Source organism: Rissa tridactyla, chromosome 2 (assembly GCF_028500815.1).
Source record: "Rissa tridactyla isolate bRisTri1 chromosome 2, bRisTri1.patW.cur.20221130, whole genome shotgun sequence".
Lineage (NCBI taxonomy): Eukaryota > Metazoa > Chordata > Aves > Charadriiformes > Laridae > Rissa > Rissa tridactyla.
The window spans coordinates 72,393,953-72,418,603 of NC_071467.1; the positions used below are offsets into that span (position 1 = coordinate 72,393,953).

General features: G+C 37.4%; 1 protein-coding gene across 3 annotated transcripts in view; it reads left to right on the plus strand.

Moving 5' to 3' along the window:
• The window catches only part of GALNT1 (polypeptide N-acetylgalactosaminyltransferase 1), an 86,475-nt gene that overhangs the window by 25,323 nt on the left and 36,501 nt on the right, over nt 1-24,651 (plus strand). Inside the window, exons 2-4 of one of the 3 annotated variants that reach the window (XM_054190263.1) lie at nt 171-345; nt 16,953-17,183; nt 24,312-24,486. In XM_054190263.1, coding sequence (XP_054046238.1) covers nt 17,045-17,183; nt 24,312-24,486 — 314 coding nt within the window. In that variant the 5' untranslated portion in view covers nt 171-345; nt 16,953-17,044. The remainder of the gene's footprint in view (nt 1-170; nt 346-16,952; nt 17,184-24,311; nt 24,487-24,651) is intronic. The other 2 variants (XM_054190264.1, XM_054190265.1) reach the window with 2 other exon arrangements.

Genomic DNA, 24,651 nt, shown 5'->3' on the forward strand with positions numbered 1-24,651 from the left:
TCACAGGCTTAGTTCACTGCCTCTTTTTAGAAGCAGTCTTTTGGCTCCTTCTCCCTTGCACAGGATTTTGAAGTCTTAAATGCTGGAAAACTTTCCTCCCGTTCCCCTTCCACCTCAAGCTCTGCCACAATTGAGTGGGGAACTTATTTGAATTTCTGTTCTTCTTCTAGGACAGCCTTAAGACCTTGTGGATGGAAGACCTCTTGTGCTTCTACGTTCATGTCAGAATGGCCTAGGCCAGTCTGTTGCTTTATGGTTCCTACCACAGGCACTCTACAGCAATGTATTGGGATTTTGCCACCAGTGCTAGTGGACCATCCAGATGGCTGTAAACCTGCAGAGGAGGTCAGTACAAAATGTGATCCAGGGATTTTTGATGCTTTGGTCAGGTCTGTCTGCTTTGGATGTATCTTAGAGCAAAGGGAGCACTTGGATACTGCATGTATGCTACTACTTTGTCATTGCATATTCCCTTTTCTTCTGTTCCTTCAGGGTCCCACTGGGCCAGTTCAGTTGTCTGCAGCTATTAAACAGGTGTCCATAAGAATCTCTTTAGAGATCTAACTTATCGGTTACTGTGGTTGTCTCAGGATATTGGAACGTACAATATCCAAGTGGGTAAAGCACCCCAGTTTTAGTTTTCCTAAACTTACCTTTACTCAGTATAATATCATCTTGAAAAGAGTGGTCTAGGCCAATCAGCTGGAATTCAGATCAGTTTTCCATCCAGCTGAACTAAGAAAGCCTGTTTTTCATTTTCTGTGTTTCTACAGTAAACACAGTTCCCTTAAGGCATCCTTGTCAGACAAGAGATGACTTATTAAACTACGACTGTGTAGTCACTGGCAGCCCAATGAGGTGTTTAACAACTAAGTTTATGTCAAGCCTTCTCTCTGTGTGCACCTCCCACTTGCTACTGTTTGTTTTTGTTTTTTTTAAGTTTGATTGAAACAAGGTGGAGAACCAATGTTTAACAGGACAAGATGGATGTGGTAGGACAGGTCTGTTTCCTTCGTAACTAGTTCAGTTGTATTGAGTGTTTTAAATGTTGTCCTCTGCCTGATATCCTTGGTATTGACATTTTGTGCTTATTTTTCACCTTGATTTTTTTTTGTCTTTCCTGCAAACCCGTTAGCACCTTTCATAAGGTTAGTTTTCACAGACTGAGTTCTGAAGAACTCACTGGGGACAAGTTTGAAGTTCAGGTTCAGTGGGGGGGAAAGGGAGAAGCCCGTTTCAGGTCTAAGTGGAGCCTTTTCCAGTCAACTTCAAAAGATCTTAATCTGTCATGTACTCTTAAATTCAGTGCTTAAAAAGTACAGCTTGAACAAGCATCAGTTTAGGGGAGAGGGGAAAAATACACCCAAAAGTACTACCCAATACGGTTAAATAATATAGTAGAGACTACTCAGAATAAAAAAATTAGGGTAAAAAAAAAAGCAGAGCAAATTTTTTATTTCTGGATTTACTGCTTATGGCCTCTGAAGCTGTACATCCACTGATATTTCTTTTACCCTCACCCATCCACTTCTTCTGTGGTGGTTGACTATAATGGTGAGTTTAATGAGGTAACAGATTTGAGTGCTCTTGGGGGGGATATGTGATTTGGTCTGTGTCTGCACTGGGAGACTGGTATAGCTGAAAAACCACAATTGATCTTGGTTATTTTTCAGCTATATCAGCTCGCTGATTGAGTTTCTTCATTGCTGTGTAAATTTTTGCTGGCAAAGCAGAAGTCTGGCGTGTTGGAATGAGAGAGAACCTGGAGTACCAACTACTCACGCAGTAGTGTGTTGGTGGAACTTCAAGCACGTAGTATGGCTTTTCAAGCATATCTGCTCTCTTTCGTTGTAAAGATTCCAGTATCTTACAAGAAGATGAAAATAATTCAGAAAAGTTACTGAAAAGGAATTTTAAATTAATTGAAGCACAGAATTCTAAATGAGATTTTTAAAGTATCTGTTTTAATTTAAATTTTAAAAAGTGATTGTATTACTCAAATGCCGAGGTCTTCAATTCATGTATAGCTGAAGTCACAAAACAGTGACATCATATTTCCTTTTTTAATGTGTCAGAAAACGTTAACTTTTTTTATGGTGACCTGTTTCTCTCTTGGCTTCTAGTCAGGTATGAATTTTGAATTGTAAAAAAAAGCTTAAGTTGCTACCAGCTCTATACCTTGAAAAGTGATATGTCAAATTAAATACATTAGCTGTTTTTTACAAAGTGCCTGACAACTTCTGCAAAAAAAAATGGCAAAGTAATAAGCACAGGAGTATGCGAGGAGACTTAAGTAATTTAGTGAAGTTTAATACATATCTGCCATACCTATTGTTATACTGATTGTTTTCTCTATGGTACTGTGCAGAAATTTGTTAGTATCAGTCTTCTAGGTAACTGGAAAAAAAAGTGAACTCTTAAAAGTGAACTCTTTCAAGAAATAATCTTTCTGCCTTAAATTATGTATCACACTCTTCAGATTTCTCTGGGCCGCTGCACAGTGCAACAAATAACACATTCTAAATTTTATTTACTCTTTCCCCCTTACTGATGCAATACCTTTATCTTGATATGGCCACTTTATTTAAATTTGTCAAGCCTTTCTCATATTAGGATGAAAACTTGCAAGTTAAGCCAGATGGAATCATTAGCTGTAAGACCGTAGTCTTGAAATTTAACAAGTGAGCGAATCTACCATTTTTCTACTAGAGAGTTAAGAAATAAAATCCAGCCACTTTGGAAAAGCATTTATTACAGCATGCTGAAAATGTAGTGTTTTCCTGTGAAAATGACTTTGTTTAAATACTTCCATGATCTAAGTGAAAACTGATTTTTTGCAGATTTATTGATTTTTGTTTTTTCTAGCACTTTCTTTTACAAAGGAACTCAAAACATGATAGGTTTGTTCTTGTTTAAAAAAAGTACAGATTTTTGAAGCCATTAACAAAGCCGGATTGCTGTTTTCTGCAGAACTCAATTTACCGTTTCCACACTAGTACTTTTGATCAAATGTGAACTTGAATGTCAATTTTTTTAATTTTTCGATGAATTTGAAAGTTGGGAAGCATGCTCAGTGGTTCTGTTTAAGCTTTGGAAATCCAAACTGGAATTTCCTGCACAAGTGCTGTGATTACAGTGACTTGACAGGGCTACCCAAGAGCTTCTTTAAATTTATATCCACCTGTTTGATATAGACCGTTTTTCTTTCTTGTTACATTTTCTCACATTAATAATGGTATACTTCTTATAATGGTGTGTGCAGAGTGCAAATGAAAGCTCATTCTGAAAAAGTATAAAACCAAGATGTTCTTTGTTACACTTGGCTGGATTTAAATGCAAAGTCCTTGTTGTCTCAGCGTTCATACTTTGTATTTTTAAGTTTCAGCAAACCAAGTTTACCTAGTGGATTTTTTTTTTTGCTTAATTGTTTGAAAATACTATTCTAGTGAATATAAAGAGGTTTAAAATATTTACCGTAGTATTGGAGATGGGTCTGAGAAAAGGCTTCAATGTAGCAAGTGTTCTGTTTGTTTGTAAACACTAGCAAATGAAGTCTTGGTTTCTAAATATTTTTTTATAAGGTTTTCTAGTATATCTAGTTTGGGGCAGGGGAGGAGAGGACAAAGCTGTTCACAACAAAATTAATAGACTGGATTTCTTGTCCTTTTTAGTCTTTGGGTTTTTTTTCTATATAGTCTCAGTATTCTGCAATTAAAAATGATTTTATTCTGCTGGATGATCATATATTGGGGTTTTTTTTTGTTTGCCATCAAATTTCTGCCAGTTTTTCATGACTATTCAGTTGTGCTTTGTGGTTGCTTTTTTTTGGTGTTTACCAATCTAGCTTTTTCATGTATTCATATTTCTAGGGACTGCTAATGTAAAGACCGTTTCATTTATTTGCATTAGGACTGGCATATGACCTGGGTGGGTCAAACTGAATTCTTTCCCCTCCCCTTAGTGGAATGTGGAAGCTCTGCCTGCTGATAACCTATAATGGGCTAGGTGTATGTCTAAGGTCAATTAAAATTTCTAGGCTTTTGTCCACCATTCATAGTTGTTTACTTTTACAGTTACAGAAAGACATATTTGGTGGATAGGTGAATACTGTGTGCTTCCGTTTTTTTGGAACATATGGGCAGCTGTATATTTCTTAGGCAGGTGGGGTCTTAACTTCTCCTCCTTCCTCCTCCTTTTATTATGAAGTCTTGATTCAAGCAGCAACAGAAAAGCACTTTTTCATCCTGGCTCCGCTTCACCTGTTATCTTCATTTTTGTTGGTATGGTAGCAAGCTAGGAGATGTAGATGTAAGAGCAGTGGGGGAAGGAGTGTATGGAACAGAACTGGTCAGAGCTGCTGCCTGTCTGAGAGTTAAGGATAGTTTGCTTGCTTGAATATCAGAGAGGAAGACACAATGAAAAGGAAAGGGAGGGTAGACTTTTGTTGTGAGAATGTCCCAAAACAGTTGTCCCCTTTGCAGCTGTTCAAAATAGACAGTACTGATAGTTCTGTAAATTCTCTTGTACTGTCAGTCATCACAGATTAAAGGGATGAGAAGAAAACCTGTTAACAAAACCTTTGAATTCTTTACCACTCGTCATTTTACTTGAGATAACTTAACCCACCATGAGTTAAGTGATTGTCATCCTTATTTTGTCAAATTATATTTCCTAATTCTTTAAGTCTTCATGTTTATTCACATGCATTTTCCTATTCAGCAGTTTTTAATTTGATACCTGCCTGTATTTGATTTGTCAGCAGGTTCCGCAGTTATTCTAGTCAGAATTCAGCTAGCTTCTCTAGCATAAACACCCTATGGCCCCAGCATGTAACATCAATTTTTCTTTACTTGTATTGTTTTCAAAGCTTTTTTTTGTAGAACACTTACATTTTTTTAATGTTTTCCACATATAATGAAGGTAGAGAAAAAATGTTCTTTGAATGTATTTGGTATTCGTCAAGTTCCCCTTCTGGATTTGTAATCTACAATAGAAAGTATTCAGGATTAGAGGTTTCTGCAGTTATTCACATAAGCGTGGTTGAATCTGTTCACTGCAATTTACCCTATGTTTGCAGAAATCTCCTTTATAATCTTTTTCCTAATTAGCTGACTCTGCTTTTCTTTAATTCAAATTCTTGCCCATTAGTGATTCATCCTTAATGATGACTATTTGCCTGTGTAATTTTCTGCCGTCTTTAAAAGTGTTTGAAGAATTAATGAACAATTTTATACCACTCTAGCTTTTGGCTTTGATACATATCTAAAGAATAATCAGAAGCTTTATGGAGGTTGAATATTTTAGAACATTTGAGACTTAACTTGCTAGATTTCACAATTTCTCCTAATGTATGAAGGTTTCAAGATTGCCTTGTAAAGGAATTATTATTTGATTGTTCATAGTCTGCTTATGTCTTTGTCTATGAAAAATGTGTAGCTAGTGAAGCTGAATTCTTCTGACCTTTAAGTAGTCAAAGATTTCTCCTTGAAATTTGTGATTCTTTAATACTGACACCCGAGTTGCTAGTTCTCTTCTCTTCTATCTTAATAGCAGAATAGAGAGTAAATTCCAACCCCCTTTGTCTGTGTCCACCACTGTTTTCAAGAAGAATCTGCTTATTTCCTCAAAGTACTTAAAAGCAAATGCAACCTGACGTTTTTAACTGTTGACATGTGCAGACAGGAAAAAGTATCATCTGCAGAAAATTCTACTGAGTATTTGACACATCTGTATGAAGAGTGATCTATTGATAAGGATAGGATTCATTTTAGTTCAGTCTCAGCTGGGTAAAAACTGAGTTTGCAGTTTCACATTTTAATGTAGAACTTTTAAAAATTTTTGCAAGTAAATTTGATTTTCTGGACTATGCAGAAACATAATAAAGGAAGATGGAAAATATGAGCATTGAGAATATGGAACAGCTTACTGTGTTTTTACTTCCACGTAGTCTAATCTAGTGCATATGATTTCTTAAAGAAGATTGCTCACAATAGTAAATCTAATTTTTTTTTCAGCAGGAATTTTAAGTTTAAAAGAAGTCCTGTCAGCTCGCCTGTTCTACTTATAGCTCATCTTGGACTTGTCAGATGATTTAAAATAGTCTTTAGAATGTGTGACTTCTTGATTATTAGAAATTCTTGACTGCTTGCATGCATTTGGTCTCAGTGAACATATGCCTTGTAAGGCCAAGTGATGCTGCTTTTGGCTAGAAGTCTTCATGCTGTGTTACATCGTGTCACAAGCCTGAATATCTAAAACATGTGGAGGTGTTTACAGGTTTTTGTTGCAGACAGCAAATAGTATACTAATAGCCTAATCTTGACTGCTGTGAAGCCATCCCGTTGTAATAGAAATTTTGTGTAGTTCAGCTTTTTATTTCTTAAAAAAGCCTTGGAACCAGCATTTAGCTGCATGACCAGCATTAGGGAAGCTAAAATTACTTAGTTTTAACAAATTGTTTCATCTGAGTAATGGTGAACTTGCAAGGTCTGTAGCTCACATGACAAAATTGTTTTTCTTGAGGAAATGGAGGTCTTCACCTAGAGCACCTGTGCTGATGTGACCCAGATTTTCCTTTTCCAGCCCTGTAGTGTTGGGATTGGAAGACCAGCTAGCGCAGCTCTTCAGGGATTTATTAAAGATTGGCGTCAGTTTATAGCTCTGGGATGCTGATGGGCAGGAGTGTTCCTGTACTGAAAAAGCTAAGTGCTGTGTCACCAACTGTGAATCTTCCAAAAAGAAAAACTGAAGAAAATCCCACCTCAGGCCCCTGTGAAGGGTAGCAGAAGGCTCAAAGAGATCTTACTGAGGCATCTTCAGGCATTAATTATCGTATGTCAGGGATTTATGAGCCTGATACATTGCTAGCACTGACATTAAAATCCTCTCTTGCTGCTGTTAATAACAAAAGCTTTTCACTCGTGAATTGCTCATTGTCTTCGTGCTGCCTGTGATACTTGCTGATGAAAATACTCTCTGTGTTCTCTAGCTGGCTATTACTCTTAAGTCAAGCACGCTCAGTAGCCCTCCCAGAGTGTGTGTGTGAAGTAGCTGTGGCTTTGGAGAGGAATGTTTGCTCTCCATCAGCATCTGAGGTGTCAGTAGCCCAATTTAAGACTGCAGTTGTTTCAGGAAAAAGAATAACTGTCTATCAACATATAAATCTGCTTTCCTAAAAGGATCGCCTATTCTGTAGCTGTCAGGAGAGGCAATATCTGCTGTTTGATGTAAGAAGGAAAAGACTTGAATAACAGTGGTTTGAACTTACCTGCCAGTACTGTAATACCCAATAACAGGATGCCTATGCAAAAACCTACTGCTATGAGCTTCAACGTACTATATATCCGTGTATTCATTTTGTTAATTAAATTGAACTAATGATATACTCCTAATATTGGAAGCAGCGTTCAAAGAAGATGTATAGGACTGGTAATACTAAGTCAGGTACACTAACTGTTCACTGGACATAATAGAAGTATAGTTTAAATCTTAAAGAAGCTGAGAGAATGGAAATGTCTGTAGGGTCCCTGAATAAATCTGTCTATTTTTAGATAATTTTTATTCAACCTGGAGAGCAGACAGAAAAATTAAATTGTTGCCTCAGCCTTTTGAAAGCTGCTATAAAGTCATGGGAATCTAGTGAATCTTCGCTGTTTATACGACAGCAGTAGTCTTTGTGCTTTTATTGTATTCTTGGTTTCCAAATATTAGCTATCCTCTTGAACTCTTGTAATATTTTCAGTGATACTCTGATAGGGAATTTTTTGTCTCCCTCCTGGATCTATTTATTCTTGTATAGCAAAAATTGTTGTAAAAAAGAATGTGAATCCAAAAATCTGTGGATTAAATTGGTTTTGAACCCTTATTATTTGATTAAAGTATTGTTCATCCGGTCCTTTGAAACCTTGCCCGTTGCAGTTTCTTCCTGCAAGCAAGATAGGGCTTTCTTAAAGTCAGTCTCAAATGTATTGGCTATGACTGGGGAGAAGTAGTAACTTAAGAAAGCCTTTCAAAGACTTTCATTTGAGGAGTTCTGTAAATAATATTTTATTTTGTTCTCAAAAACAATTTATTGGGAGAATTTGGCATTAGGGGAATTCCTGTATGTGGATATTTGGGTTTTTTTTCTTCTGAAAGACCAGCTTAAAAGCACCAACCCCCTCCCCAATACTGAGCTGGTATGGAGAAGTTTTATGACAAAGATCTGGCATCTGTATTTGCCTCTGGAAGCAATTAATTTAGACCTTTTCCTTTGTGTTCATTACTCTCGTATGAATTCCAGGCTGGAAGAGTGGGAGTTGAAAGGGCTGCTTGAATCACTGCGTCCAGTCCCCTGCAGTGGGCTCTTATAAATCCACAGGGATTTACTTTGAAACATCATCTTTGCCAAATGCATAGCTCTTCCTTTCCCTTGTGGGATGCTGGTGCATTGTACAATGGTTTCTGTTTTTATATCTAAGGAAAATACTTAAATGATGCATCCAAAAATCTTATTGGCCATGACTGGGTGACAGTGGCATTGCTTTATTGAAACTCTTCAGCTGATAGCAAAGTTACACACTCCAATGCATATTATTGAATGTATTTTATTAAATGTTGTCTCGATTCTGTTATTCCAGTCCACAAAACCGTCTTTCTTCCTACTTTATCACTTCTTCCTTCTTGACGGCAACAGGTCTCAAGATCACCCATCTAAATTTGCACCAAGATTACCAAGGAAAATAATTGCCAGATTATCAAAGGTGCATTCTTGTCAGCCTACTAAGTTGTTTTTTTTTAATAAGCCTTTACAGCCTTTCTTGTAATCATCTTGTTTATCCACATTAATTTTGTATTAATCTTGATCTTCCTCATCTTAAATAACAATTTTCCTTGTGGGACCTGCATTTAAAATGTTTTGCACTAGCTGACTGCAGTAACTTTGAAGGCAGTTGTAGATTGAATGAAATTTACACTGTTCTAATTTTATCAAAATTGTGTTGCTTTTTATTCAACTTCTGATCTACTTATATCCCTGATCATTCACTCAGTCTGTATTTATATACTATTAATAACTTCATTGATGTACACTATGTTAATGCAGTATTAATATACTTTAATATATTAAAAATAACCATGTATGTCTGGACAACTTGATGTCCTTCTGAGCATCCTTGCATTTATACCTGTTACAGGTAGTATGCCTAGTAAATTACTAGACTTTTCTGCTATCGCACTCTGAAATTTCACACGGCGGTTCTTTCTGGGTGCTACAGAATGGATTATGTGGGCCATCCTGGTTTTGCCAGAGTAGGTAATCTCAGTTGGTTTTATTTCATCTTGGGGTTGATCATTTCTGTTTCCTTGACCCTGTTGCAATTAATTTTCACATATTTAATCATTCTTAAATGAAGGTAAACTATATTTCTAGTATAATTAACATTTGGGCCATAGTAGGTAGTTGTTAATCTGCAAATGATCATTTTTATTTGAATAGCGCTGATTAGCAAGAGAATCAGGGAAGACTGTGTAGTAGTGGGAACTGCTTGAAAGTGTTGACCGAATGCTTGCTTGTTTTCTTGGAAAATTTTGAGGAGATTTAATCAAAATAGTACATGCTGCTTACAAACTCATTTGAGAAACTGTGAAGCACTCTAATTTGCAAAATGATAAACTGTTTTCAGAAATTAAATTATTATAGTTAAGATGTTTCTGAAAAGTACCAAATAGCAATGTCTTTTAAATTAATTTTCTTGCAGTAACTGGTTGAGATTGGTTTTGAAAATGTTTCTACTCAGTTTAGAAATGTTACTTCCTTACTATATATATGTAGAAGTAATTAGAATTAATCATAGAAGTTCAGAGGTTAAGTAAAGACTACTTAGATAAGTAAATCAGGAGAATAAGAGGTTCAAGTGCACAGTGACTAAGTTCCACACAGTTATAAACAGTTTGACAAAATTGTGGATGGAGTACGTATCTGTTCTTCCATTTTTGTCATTGCTTTTCTACGTGATGAGCCAGATTTTCATCTCACAAGAGCTTCTACTTTTATTAGCATATTTATGCTTTCTAATTTATCTGTAGGAAAGCCTTTATGAACTCCTAACTTCTGCCTTTGTCTATTAAGTTCATCCTTGTTTTTTCAAGCGTAGTCGTTGCCACTATGTTTCTGTTTTATTCTTCCTTCGTTTCAAGGCCTACCAGGTTCATAGAAATAATTGATAGTTTTTTTGAATTTAAAAAATTGACTTATGAATTGAAAATTCCCTTCTGATGAATTAAAAGCGTAGTCTTCCTGCACAGAGCAAGAAGAATGGAAATTGATTTTACTGACCTACATCCCTCAGATTTTCTGATGAGTAAGTTTGCTTTTAATGAAGTGCTCTCATACTGCTCGGACTAGTATGATCTGTTTTCTCTCATCGCTCGTTCAGAACTTACTGTTGCTGAATTGTACTGAACAGATGACTTTTGAATAGACAGAATGGCTTTCAAAATCTGTCAAACAAGTGTAGCCCAGTGAAGAGTACTTCTCTCTGTGTTAACTTCTGAGCAGAAGAGAGCACTGGCATACTCAAGGGCCTGCATATTTTTTGCCTGATGAAGTTTACCAGCCGTGTTTATGTTTCTGTGAAGACGACATGCAATTCACCTGTTTTCTACAGGTGATGGGTTGACCCTCTAATTTGAATATTTTTTTACTGTTGCTTTTATAATGTTGAAACTAGGTAACACTTTGTTTATCCTCAAACTGGCCTATTTCCTGATGAACTGATGGTAATGAGCTCTCTGCAAACAAGCACTCAAAACAACTTAACAGAGCGTGGGTCAGTAAAAAGAAAAAAAAAAATACAGCACAGTAGCAAAAGTAGTTCTGAAACCTGAGTCTAGCGTTGGTATCACTTCTCTTTTCAAATTAAAGACACGCTCAACTGGATAGGCCTCATTAACAGTTCAGATATATGGAGTTTTAGACAATGCTCGTGTTGACAGTTTGCGCTTGGTTCATTTTTCAGAAGTTTGCTCAAAAATCCATACGTATGCCTAATATGTTACCTAGAGTATACCAGTCTTTTCTCCCTCATTACTAAATAGACTGAGAAGCTGAAAATTGAATTTTGTGTAGGCCATCAATCTTTCCTTAGATGCTGTTCAGTTAATCACTTTCTATTTGGTTTAAATTGATATTAATAGCTTAGAAATAGCAAATGTTGTGTCAGATTTTGATGAGCTCCTACTTTGTGCCAACTACTGTTTATTCATATCTGAAAGTTTTGAAAACAAACTTTACATCTGCTTTGTCTGTTTAGGTGCCACATCCAGTGTAGAATCCTGATTTAGTTGAGTAACAGCAATGAAGTCCTTTGTCAAATCTGTCACATAGTCATATTGAAGACTGATCACTAGTATAAACAAAGATGAAGTTGGGCCAGAGATAAAAATGACTGAATAGTCATGTGTCATACTGAAAAGAGTAAGCATTCTTTCCTGTGCCAACTGTGTTCGTAAAAGAGGTGGTAAAATGAAACAATGCACTTTATATGAGCAGTAATTTTAAAGATGACCTTTTGCTATAGTGTCAAGTGTATCATGGATTTTGTCAGAGGGGAAAAGAAAACCACTTGACCTTCAGAAGTAACAAGACTTGAATGTACCCATTTTTCCTCCTTTCCCTTTATTCTTGATAAGTTACAGCCTCTGTTTCTACTCTTTCCAAGGTGTTTTTAGTACTCCTTTTACTTCCATGGTATAAAGGTTTTGTTATCCATTATCCAGTATTTTGAAGGGAGGAAAAATACCTGGTTGTGCAAAAATCTTCAGTTTTATTACAGTACTCCTTAGCAAAGGCAATTATTAAACCTGTGCATTTTGGGATTATTGCTGTGGTTACTAGACTTGTTTGTAGGTGTAGTTGACTTTTTGCCATAAGGACACACAGTGCTGATTCATGTGAAAGTTGCTATCAGGCTCCAAAGGTTTCTTTCTGCAGAGCAGCTTCCTAGCCTATTGATACCCAGTTTATATGGATAAGGCTATTCCATGCTGGGTACAGGACTTTGTACTTGCATTTATTGAACTTGAGATTTTCAACCTGCCTGCTTTTCTGGCCTTTGGATGCCCCTTGGATTGGCCACCCAGGGCTGTTCCAGACTACTGTTTCAGGGTATTGTCTGCATGCTCCACCCCCGGTGGGGTGTCACCCACAACCTTGCTGACCGTGCATTCGGTCCCATCCCCCAGGTTCTCAGTAAAGACACTAACCGGTATCAGCTCCAATTTTGACCTCTGGAGGACACTACTGGTGAATGTCTGTCAGCTGGACTTTGTACTTCTGGTCAAAACCCATAGAGCCTGGGGGTCTAGCCAGCAGTCCACCCACCTGGTAGCCCACTTCTTCAGGTCACGTCTTGCTCACTTCTCACAGTGAGCACTTGTCACTCTCACTCTGGAAGACTGTCACAGTCCCTGTTAAAGTCAAGATAAACAACTTTCACTGCTCTTCTCTTGCTCGCTAAACCAGATCTTGCCCCTTAAAGCAAGCTGCCAGGTTGGTCAAGTATCATATGCCCTTTGATGAATCTGTACTGTCTGTTCCCAGTTGCCTCCTTTTTTTTTTTTTTTTTTTTTTTTTAATGTGTGTGGATGTAGGTTCCAGGAGGATTTTTCCATAATCTTCACAGGGACCGAGGTGAGACTGACTAGCAGATGGTTCTCCAGGTCCTCCTTTTCCTTCTTGATGATGGCTTTTTTTCCTAATCCCAAGGCAACTCCCTGGATCACCATGACCTTTCAGAGATGATAGAGAATGACCTTGCAATCAGATCAGTCTGCTCCTTCAGCACCCTCAGATGCCTCCCATCTGGTACCATGGAGTTGCATGTGTCCAAGTGGTTTAAGAGATCCCTGACTCAGTCCATCTGTACCGCCTATGGAGTTTCACTCCCGTAGATTCTGCCACTAGACTCTGATCTGGGGCACCCAATAAAAAAGGAAGCAAAAGAGGTACTGAATATCTCAGGTGTTTCCACACCCACTGTCACCAGGTCTGCTGTCCCACTGAGCAGTGGTCTTCCAAACTTGAATTCCAGGGTTCCCTGAGTATCTCCCCACGTGCTCAGGAGATGTTTCTATATTCCTCCAAAGTAGCTTTGCTTCCACCCTCTGTGTATTTTGCAGAAGTAGTGCAAGAATCTCTCCATGATGCTGCTTGCCTCACTTTGTCCCACAGATCCTGGCCAGCAGCCCCTCATTCCTCAAAGCAGGTCCTATGGTCTTAGAAACCTGCCTTTTGACACCATCCATGCAGCCAGGTGTTGGTAGGCTGTGTACACTCCTGCCTGAATCTCCAGTCACTGCACATATGCTCAGGTTCACACCTGGCAGTATCATGGATTCATACATGAATGAATAGCCAAAGGGTGGTTGTCTAAGAGCTGAACCTGGGCAGACTCATCAGTCTTTCAACAGCATCCCAGGCAGTATAACTGTTCTGGAAATGCGTGTCTGCAGGCTTTCCTTCTGTTGCCACAAGTCACTAATTTTCTGGATTTGTCCCTCACTCAGCCCCCATCTTAGGAATCTCCATCCACTCAGACTGCAATTCCTAGGTGTCTCTTTTTCTGTGCATCATAGGGCTGGGACTTGTGGCGCCGCAAGGTCTCTGTGAAGAGCTGTCTACTTACTGTTTACCCTTGCTTACGGTGTACCAGTCTGCCCACTTTGTCCTGTAGCTCCTTCCACTGAAGAAGCAGCACCTCTCCCATGGGTGAGGCCACCACCATTGTTCCAGCACCAGAGAGGGGTACCCAGCATGTCTTACAGCCCAAGCCCTGGGTGGTGGAGCCCTCTTCCAGAGGTCTATCTGGGTCAAGGCTCTGGTATTCTAAGAGCAATTGCTTCAACAGAGTTTCTGGGTCCCTCTGCTTCACTGCTGGGCTGCCTGAATTCTGCTGGTAAGCAGACAGTGGGAGTGCTGTCATGCTGTATTTTTACCACTGGTTTTAATTCATGAGATATGGTAAACTGCCCAAGGGTGTGAGAGCCTTTGTGTAAAGGTACAGTGAAGGGTCTTATTGATGGTGCCTGGTGTGCGCTGAACTTTGCATTGCTGTCTCGTGATCGCTGCCCTGAACCCTCAAAGGATTCAAAGGGTTCACAAAGTGTCTCTTTGACATTTCACTGAACTCTCAATGGAATTTTCTTGCATTAGAAGCAGATACAGTGCCAGCCTGTGCATTTTAAAACACTTCATATGGTTGGTATTTTTATGGACAAAAAGTCTAGATAGCGGTTCTCCTCCTGGTGTCATGCTAATTTGAGGACCCCTAAGCACTGTGCTTCTGTGTTTTACGCTTTCTTTTATAGCCTAATATCTCATGAGTCTGAACTTCAAGAAGTCTGATATTATAAGACTTCAGTTTTCTTTTAAAACATGTTATTTTTAATTAGCATTTGTTTTCTTTAAGTACAAGCAGGGTGGTGGCATGACTTGATTCTTTGTCAGATCACTTCTATGGTGTCTCAAATTAGAGCAAAAGAAGAAACCTCTCGTATGGAGAATTTAAGTGCAGTTGTACCATGTTAGACAGATTTTGTCTGTATGCAGTATTTGTTTCTGCCAGTGCTTGATAGTGTATATCTAGGGAAGAGAACAGGGGAAATCATAATGACACTTCCTCGCTGTACTCTCCTAGCATGCGGTGACTTGAGGGTCACAGTCAGGGACTGTCTGAAGTAGGGGGCGAGGACTTGGTATTTATTACCTGATGAACAGATTTGCAGCACTGGCAATGTACTGTGGCAGGCAGTTCCCCTGCGTAACTACACATTGTGGGGAGTACCTTCCTTTTGGCTTTCAACCTCTTGCTGCTAAACTCACTTGATTTCTGACAATACAAGAAGTAGGAGTAACAGGCAACAGCTGTTCTCTATTTACCATCTCCATGCAGCTTTTGATTTTATAGACGTGCCACTTGATTGAGGTTACATCTTTTCCAGCCAAAAAGAATGCGACTTTCTTCACTTATATCTCATAATGAAGCTATTCCTTTTGCCCTTCTCACTTGTCCTTTCTAATCCTTTTTATATCCTTATTGAAATGACAAGACTGGATGTTCATACAGCTCTCAAGATGAGAAAGCGGATACTGTGTAATGGCATAGTGATGGTTTGGTTTCTGTTCTTCTCTTAGTATTCTGTAACAAATTATTTTTCTTTGCTGCTGATCACTAAGCTGATGGTTTTAGAGAGCTTTATAATGCAACTCCAAGATCAGTTGGAGTTCAGAAGGATTCAGGCTCATCCTTCTGTCTATTTTAAAAAAGAAAACAACCAACCCCTAGGATTTTTTTCTTAACATACTTAACTTAATGTCTCATTTTGGTAATTTCACCTGGTATTTTATCATCTAATTGTTAACTACAGATACTTTTGTACTTCTTTGTTTTATATAATCATCCATGTATGTCAAAACTGTATAGATGCAAACTGAGATTATCCCAGACAAAACTTTCTTGGCATTTGATGCACACCTATGCAGGAAGCAGAGGGATATACGCCCTTCTAATCCTGCAGAGGTGGTAGGCCACGGGCTCCTACATTGCTATGCCATCCAAACCTATGCCACTTAAGTGTCTAGGGATGTGTGGAGACACGAATGCCTTTGCCGCCCGTAAGAAATAATTTAGAAGAGGGATTTCATAGTATTTTGCCTCAAAAAGGCAGGGAGTGGGTGGGGAAGGGCATGAATCAAATTATGACAATGCAATACTAAAGGACGGGTAGTCTTAATGATACAGGTGTTTTTGTGAGTTTTTTTCATAATCATGGCTTACAATTAAAGTTCTCCTTTCCAATAAGTTCTTCAATTTAGGCTGAAAGCATGTAAGAAAAACTGTGTATGTCAATTTTAAAATTTTAGTGGGTTTTTGAAGTGTCTTATTTTCCATTTATTTTATAAGTTAAGAATATCTGCAATTCTGGTTTTAAATAGTAAGCTGTTCTCACTGGGAAATATTTAAGGAGTACTTTGCGTTTAAAAATGTGTGCACTGGTGGGGAACTTGCTGGTAAAAAAAAATAAACAAAAATATTCATATTTTAGTGTAAGTGACCAAACCCAAAGCTGTTCTTGATTCTGCCCTACCCAATTGTCAGTCATGGAAATAAACAGTCCTTGTAACAAAATTTGCTTGTAATTTGAGTAGGATAAAAGAGAATTTCAAAGGTTGGCATTCTAAAATTTTAATGTTTGTGTTGAAAAATATCAAAAAGTTTGCTCTATAATCCAGCATTAAACTGTTAAAATCACTTTACGCATCCAAATTATTAGTTGAGAACCTTTAGCTTTGAATGCCTAGTAAGTGATCGCAGTGGCTTGTGTATACTTTCTTCACTTTGCTTACTGTTTAACTTTACCAAAATGGATGTTTATTTTTGGTTTGTTGAAAGCAAAGCATTTGTCTTTGTGACAAAGGTGTAACGTGCTGTTGGACTTTATGTAAAATACAGGCATTTGTAGACTAGCATTCCTGCTGATGGGCCCAGACAATTGGCATGTGCTACCTGGCGGGAGCGTGAGGAATGTTAGCCTTGGGCTTCACGCAGCACAGATTGATACCTTGCTTCCTGAGGTGTTCCTGGTTTTCATTCATTTACCTTGCTCTGATTTCCAGAGGGTCCAGAGTTCCTTTTAATTTCATTAGATGTGCTTACCCTCTTCTCCAGTGGCTCTGCAGAGCACTCATTTTATCATTTCTGGTGATGAGTGTTAACGTATTGAAAGACTGGAGTAATGCTGCTTTAGTTGATCCTGTTCCCTTAGTCTCATTGGAATGCATAGAGCATTCATTTTGATACGTACAGCATTTGGTAATTAAACTGTTACCTTTAAAATGTAGTTAAAATTTCTGCTTTTAGCTGCTGTCCTTAAGTAACTTTATGTGACTTTTTTCTTTTTCTTTTTTTTTCCAGATATAGAACGGGGTATCTCAAACTGGATTAAAGAAACCTGTTGATGTTTTTATTTATACTTTTTTTTATTTTTGTATTTGACTTAAAGTGCCATGAAAAAATTTGCATATTGCAAGGTGGTCCTTGCCACCTCTTTGGTTTGGGTCCTTCTGGATATGTTTCTATTGCTGTACTTCAGTGAATGCAACAAATGTGACGAGAAAAAAGAACGAGGCCTCCCTGCTGGAGATGGTAAGTTTTCTGCCTGAGTAATCTTTAATACACATCTAAAACTTCACTCCTTTTAAACATTTGATTTTTTTTTTCTTTCCACCCAACAATATAGCATTGCATCAGCATTTAGATGATGCAGAATGTTCAATGTTTCTTTGAATGACTAGGGAATAAGCATATTGCCTGAGATGTATGTTGTAGACTTAAATGCTTACTTAAGATGTAGAATTTTAAGCACTAATGTATATGAAAAATAATAAAGCTACACAACAAGCATTTCAGGACTGTAAGCTATGTTAATATAGCCTAAAGCATGTTCTAAGTTTCCAGTAGGGAGGAAGCAAAGGCACTGTTAATTTCACTAGACTTGGTGGTAGAACAAACCAAACCAACAGCCAAGCTTATTTGTCCCCCTGCCTCTGCCAAAAAAAAAAAACCCAAAACAAAAAAAAACAAAACCAACAAACCAAACTACCTCCCCCAAAAACAATCAAACAAAAACCAACCAACCAAACAAAAACCAACAAAAGCCAAAACCCCACCTAAGCCAAAATTCGGCCAGTGACCATAGCAATAAGGGACGGTGCATGTTGTGATGAAAACAAATTTGTGAAAATAAGTAGAATAAACTTGGATGTAAAAGTGACAAATATGGGGGGTGGGGTGGGTGTATATACATATATGCACGTGCTTATGTATGTAACTTTTTCTTTGAAGCGAGAGCTGTATTATTTAATACTAAAGCTCTTCAGATAAGCTTTCAGTTTCGTTACTGCCATCTTAGTTTTTGGGTACCAGATAGATGAGCTGAGTGTGGTTTTTTTGAAAGCCAGTACCATTCCTGTTGCTAACTTTCTTTTCAGGAGGTCATGTTAGTTGATCAGATGGGAGGGAAGGCTTGGTGCAAGGCGAGTTCTCGTCCCTGCAATGTCTCAGCACAGGCATTTAGAACTGCAGGCAGCTGCTGCCTCCAGTTCATTTGTGAAACATCTAATTTTGTTGTATGGTGTCTCACCCACTGGAAAGGCTGTGTCTGTGTGTTTCACTGCTGCTATAGAAAACTTTATGGAGTAATGCTCGATGTTAAATCTGATCAACCAACTGTACTCAAGATGCATGAATGGTTTCCATCACAAAAAACTCTTTCACCTGTTGACATCTGGTGTGGACAACTTTGACCCTCCCTGGGAAATTTTATGAAATGTTTTAAGACCAATAGTGCTCTGTTAGAGGATAACACTGGGGAGATATTTAGGAAATGTTAGTTTTGGTTTGCTTTTTTTCTCCCCATGATGAAAACAGGTCCACGAATCTCCACAGGGAACAACAACGTATAGGAATGTAGAAATTCTGTGCTTAGTACTTCTGAACTGTTGCTTTCACAACTGCACGCAGACATTTTAGAGAGGTTCTAATTCACCTGAGTTTTGCAGAAGGGACTTACATTTTCAGTTGCATTTCATCTTTTGTGTTTCTCTTTCAATAAGTGGAAGAGAAAGTGACGAGAAAATGAATTATGTATCAATTATGAATTAAGTATGTCTTTTATAGGAACTCAGTCTTTTTTTTTTTCTGTCTTCAAAAGTTGGGAAATTTTTTTGAGGATAATATGATGACTAATATTGTGGTTACAAGGAATGGATCCACTTTTTGGATTCCCATGAAGTTTCTACATGATTATTTTTTTTCTTTGCTGTTGGCAAACAGCAATTGAAATCAAATATCAAACTTGGTTTGATATGTGTTGTTGATTTTGAAAGTTCCGATGACTTTACACATAAAATCATTGGGGGAATCCTTCATATGAGGGAAAATTTGCATTTTTTTTTTAGACTAGTATTATGACTTTCCCTATGCAATATTAGTTTTACTTGAGTACAGTTTTCATTCTGGCCTTTCCCTAACCTGTGTGTGTTAAAATTCCTGATATCTTTTTAATATCTTATTGGATTGTAAACAAACCAACCAACCAAAACTTTGTATGTGGTTTTGTACATTTTTCTTGTTTGTTTGTTTTTGTTGTTAAACAACTGACTTGTAGTAAGGTTGTGCAGAAATATGTGTGCTAGGAACCATAGTTGACATTCGACAATTCTTTGTGCACAGCTGACACTTCCTAGTTGCATGCCTGATCTTAGATATTCTTACTTGTTCCGGTAGTTTAGTGATTTGGAGTCTGTAGTGGATTTATTCCCACTCAGAATGCCTAGAATCTCCTCAGATAACACTGAGGCTATTTTTTCAAAATCTTTTTCACTTCATTTTTTTACCCCCTGTTCATTTCCATAATTGATTTAGTTTTCTTGATTCAGCATAAATTATGTAAGCGTTCTGAATTTAATGGTCTCTGTCCATGTCACTCTAGTATATAGCTTCTCTTTGCAATTTGTGGAAGAATTCCATGGCGTTTAATGAACCTACTTGACATATGAGTAAGTTTTTTTTCTGAAGAATTTGTAAGTTTATTTTAGGCTGTGCTTGCCTAGTTAGAAAAATTAGTCTTTAGATATTTCAGCAGGAGCAAATGATTTTGAGGATAATTTTGGACCGTTTAGGCTTTCATGAAGTTAGAAGTTCTTTTTCAAAATGAGACTGAGCCATGGTCTAAATTGCCTTTGGGAAAAAATCTTTCTTCTTGATATTGATGGTGTAAGATACTAGCATCTTAAATCGTGAGCTTCAGCTTATGTGTCTAATATTGTATGTATATGGCTGTTATTTTTTACAAATTGCTCAAAATAAGAAATAATAAATAAAATAATAAAGGAATGTGAATCTGTAGAAAATTCTGTGTACATGATGATGGTGAACTGTAAGATGAGTGGGATAAAGGTCTTTGTGTCTGCTGTCATAGAGATTGAGGGTTGGTAGTTAAAATGATGTGAGTGTGGAGATGAGGGGACAAGAGGTGAAGTGGTAAAGGGACAGGCACTTGCCAGGCTGTGAGTAAGAGAGCTGACGTGGAGATATTTAGGAAAAGGGGGCCTGGCATGGTGTTTTCGTTGTATGGGACTGAGGAACTAAAATGATACTAGGAGAGGGATAGTTGGAATCCAGTGACTGTAATTGTGTGGGATGATTTGGACGTAGGCTTAAGCCTTTGCTCTACCCCCTCCACCATGGCAGAAGAAGACAGCAGTAGCTTCAGGAGGTAGCCAGGGGAAGTGGGGTCAGAACAAATAGCAGTGTTGATTCCAGCATCCATCTGTGGGAGCTGGGAGGGAGCCTGTGCTTGTCCTGGCTGATACTGCTGCTCTTCTCCCCATCATGACTGCTCCAGAGAGGGGGGAGTAGGTCAGGGGGAAGCTCTCCTCAGTGCTCAGCTCTGAGATTTTCACCTATTCTGAGCTCTCCATCTGACCTGGATGGTGTACATCCCTTACCCAAACTGTCACAGTTGTTCTTTCGATTAGCACATCTTCTGGGTGGTGGTTCCCTTTTTGTAATTACTGATGGTTCAGCAGTCAGATTCACAAAGAGTAATAGTTGATGGTGGAAGGCTGTTGCTGTAAGTTTAACGGTTGTTATGAGTTAGAAAGAAAATCACTTAAGCATCATCCATGTTATGTAGTAGTCTTTTCCAAACCTGAAATGCATAGGGTATCTAGTTGAGCACTGTTGTTTCCAGATGGGGATCCAGCGTTGCAATTTAGATTTCACAGCCTGGAATAGAATTTACTGATTATTGTAAATAAGCTCTAGACTTAGAGAATGTCTTGAACCCTTTCTTTAACAGTACAAAAAGGGACCATTCCTGTAAACAAAAAAAATCCAGGTAGTACTGTGGTTTTACTAGTAAAGATTTTTTTGCGTAACGCTCTTGTTTCTGCAAGAATCCTGTATGTTAGCTCTGTCGTCTTGACTTAAATGAAGATCAAATGAGTCCTTCCTTACTCACAGTTATAGTCTTCGTATAGGTATGACTGCAAAGGAACTTCCAGCTTTTGCACTTGATGCAGTTTCTAAATAAACTTCCAAACTCATCCTTTTCCCCTGAAGGGCCGTTCCACTTGTGTAATGATTAGATGCCCTGCAAAAAAAAAAATAAAAAATCTTTCAGTCCTCAGTTTGGTTTTATAAGAGTCTTGTGATCTCAGCTACTTGCTATTTACATTCTTTTCTTGGGGCAATGACAAATTTAAACTAGGAACAGTCATTTTTGTGAAGTACCAATCAAGACCTTCTGTTTTGAATTTTGAACTCTTTAGTAAAGGTGGAATATTTAAGTTGTGACTCAGTTCTGAATATTCTCATCTGCATAAAAAATCCATAAGAAGAAAAGTGAGCAGGTTGAAGATATAAAATACAGAGTTAATTTTTGAAAATATGAATGGTTCATCATAAATCAGTCTTGTTCTATTAAGACTGAGGTGTGTCTAAGAACTCTGAACTTTTACCTGTCAAAACAACTTCCTTGTAATTGTGGTAGTTCCTCTAAAGGTTACTGGACTTGGTGTTTTGGTCAGTTTACCATCGTTGTGGCCCCTAAAGATGTGTCAGGGAATAATCCACCCCTCTTTCTGGCTTTAGATGGTCTTAGATTTTGAAATATCTGGTTTTTATCAGGCATATTGCCTAGTAAAAAGGAATTTGAGGGCCGTAGTCCATAAAGAGTTCCTGACTCTTAACGAAGATTCTGGAAGAGATCAAGCCCTCTTTGAAACTAATCGTTTACTGATAAAATGAGAAATGTCTGCAAAAACATTACTAGATTTCCCATTGGATCAGGTGATGATTAAGTCGTTCATTTAGCTCTGAAACTTGCATCTGTAAATTAAATTACTGTTTGTTAGAAGTATGTCATCAGTACATGTTTACAGTCCTTCAAAGGAAATTTTTTTTTCATCGTTAACTGACAAAAGAGCACCGCAGTTTGAATTTTTAACAATGTGTATTAGTCATTTTGGAAGAATGTTGTTGGTTTGTGTTGATAGGAAAACTATATGCTTTTGTGGGAAAACAGATTACTGTAAATGCAGAAAACTGTGAGAGAAAATGGTTAACTCTTCTTGGAAAGTCATCTCTGTGCTTGCACACCAAGCTTGCCTGTCTTTGCATTCAGTCAGTTCTGTAAAATATCTGTGGATCTAGTTAGCTATTGCTGGATTTTTATTTTTTTTTGCAGGAGAAGGGAGTACTTAGGTAAAATTTGTAATCAAGTACTATACATTTACTAATGAAATTTAAAAATTCAACTGATGACTTTGTGGAATTTGTACACCTGGATCCAACTCACTGATGTGCTAAACTAGCATCTAACAGCAAGATCTGCAAATGGGAAAGATGAGTTTTCAGTTAATTTAACTATTCGGTTTAACTGGTTTAGTCAAAGTTAAGAAAAAACTGGATGTATAAATGAAATTAGAAATTATTTATTATTCTACATAGCAAATACGGCAGGTCAAGACATTCACTCTTGAGAATGCTGGAAAAAATGGGGAACAATTTTTTTTTAGCATATAGCTATATTCTGATAGCTTCTGGTTAATCATTTTTGGTATGTTGGGAAGAAAATGATGGAGTGTTCAAGTGAAACTCTATACAAATTGCTATACACTTAATAAAAACAGTTATGATAGCCTACATAATGAAACAAAGCTGAATATATATTATTAAGCCCAAATAATTGTCTTATTATATACCGTAATTTTTTGTTGTTTACCCCTCAAAAGGCACAAATTCTAGTTTAAAAGATTAAACTTTTTTTCTTGTGCAACTGCAAATCAGCGGGTTTTAATGTGAGTTCAGCCGTACTTTCTGAGGAGGCAAAGATGCAAGACAAGCGGCGTGCTCACTTTAGCCCAGGGTTAAAACCAACACGTGCGTAAATCAATCTGCTCAGGATCTGCTTGGACATACTAATTCGATCAGTTTTCAGCGCGTGAATGACTGGCTGGCAACTCCTACTGTTACAGAGCTCAACTTGCCGTAAAGGGGAGTTTGGTAAAAAGAGAGCTTCTCTGTGGTGGGAGGATTTTCTCTGCTAAACGTTACTGTGTTAATGCAACTGGCGCAGTTGCTTCAGGTACTTGAAAATGAAAGTTTCTCAAGGAACACGTTGTGCTTGTAACCGATTAGTGCTAAATGCAAATGAGGAAAATGTTTCACTTACTAATAAGTATATATTTTAAGTCTGTGTTTCAGCAAGGACAGAAGGCTTGGGTTTTTGTTTTGTTTTTTTTTTTAAAAAAATAATTATTCTTTAAATGGCTATTTGCACGCGGCATGAGCTCTAACTATACAGTGCTGTCCGAGATGCAAATTAAAGACAACTTGAAGCTAGGCTTATTATTGAACACTTTGGTGTCTTTATTTTAAAATACTTCCTGTTCCTCTGTTTGGATCTTAAATTACTATTTTTTAGTTACAATTTGTACTGAATTTGTTAAGTAGTAATATATTTCAAATTCAGTGTATGAGCATTTAAAACATTTCAGTCCAGGAGAAAAGTAAATGAGCATTTGTAAAGAAAAATGTTAACAGGTTTTTTTTATGGTTTGGTTTTTCATTTCTTTTGTTTAAAAAAACCAAATAATTCAAGAATCTGGATTCCTTTTCTCCTCCCTCTCTCCCTCATCAGTTTGATATATAAGATTTCTTTGGTTTAAACATGTCAAGTGTTACTGTTTCCGTTCCGTTTCGAGTACTAACGTTGAACTCCAAAATGTAATTGTGTTGACTAAAAATAATGCTAGTAAAACCGAGAGAAATTATTTCTAAAATGTAAATGCCAGTGTCGTTCTGTTTAAAATAAACATGTTGAAATAAATGTAAAGTTACAATTTTACTTTAATCTTTACTAAAATCCCTGTAAAAGAAAATTCAACTTTTCCTGAAAAGCTTGTGTGTGCAAGAACAATCTGGGATATAAATGTTTCTTGTTCCAGAACTTTAACAGTAAAGCTGATTTGGACATGATGATGGATAGCTCTAAACTCTTATTGTTCTTTCAAATGAATTGTGGTATCTAAGAGCAGCGCATAACTACTTCTGTTAAACTCCCAAATACGACGATTAGTTGTCACTTCCAAAACTTGGTGTGTTTAGAACTGTGTTTTAAACAGGAACACTTCTACAGTGTAAAATAAAGTATAAACAAACAAAAGCAAGCATAAAAGTAGTTACCAACATTTTATTTATTCTTAGTTCCAGAACCTATACAAAAACCACATGAAGGACCTGGAGAGATGGGGAAGCCTGTGGTCATTCCAAAAGAGGAGCAAGAAAAAATGAAAGAAATGTTTAAAATAAATCAATTTAATTTAATGGCAAGTGAAATGATTGCACTCAACAGATCTTTACCTGATGTCAGGTTAGAAGGGTAAGTGCTTTATATTGTATTAAAATGTACTCAAATGAAAAATGTACAAAGAGTGATCCAAAACAAGAGTTCAGTTCTGTAAGATATTACTGTTGAAGCGAAAAGTAGGAGGATTACCTCTATACATGGTACTTATTTTACAAACAAGATTGAACAGCAGAAACA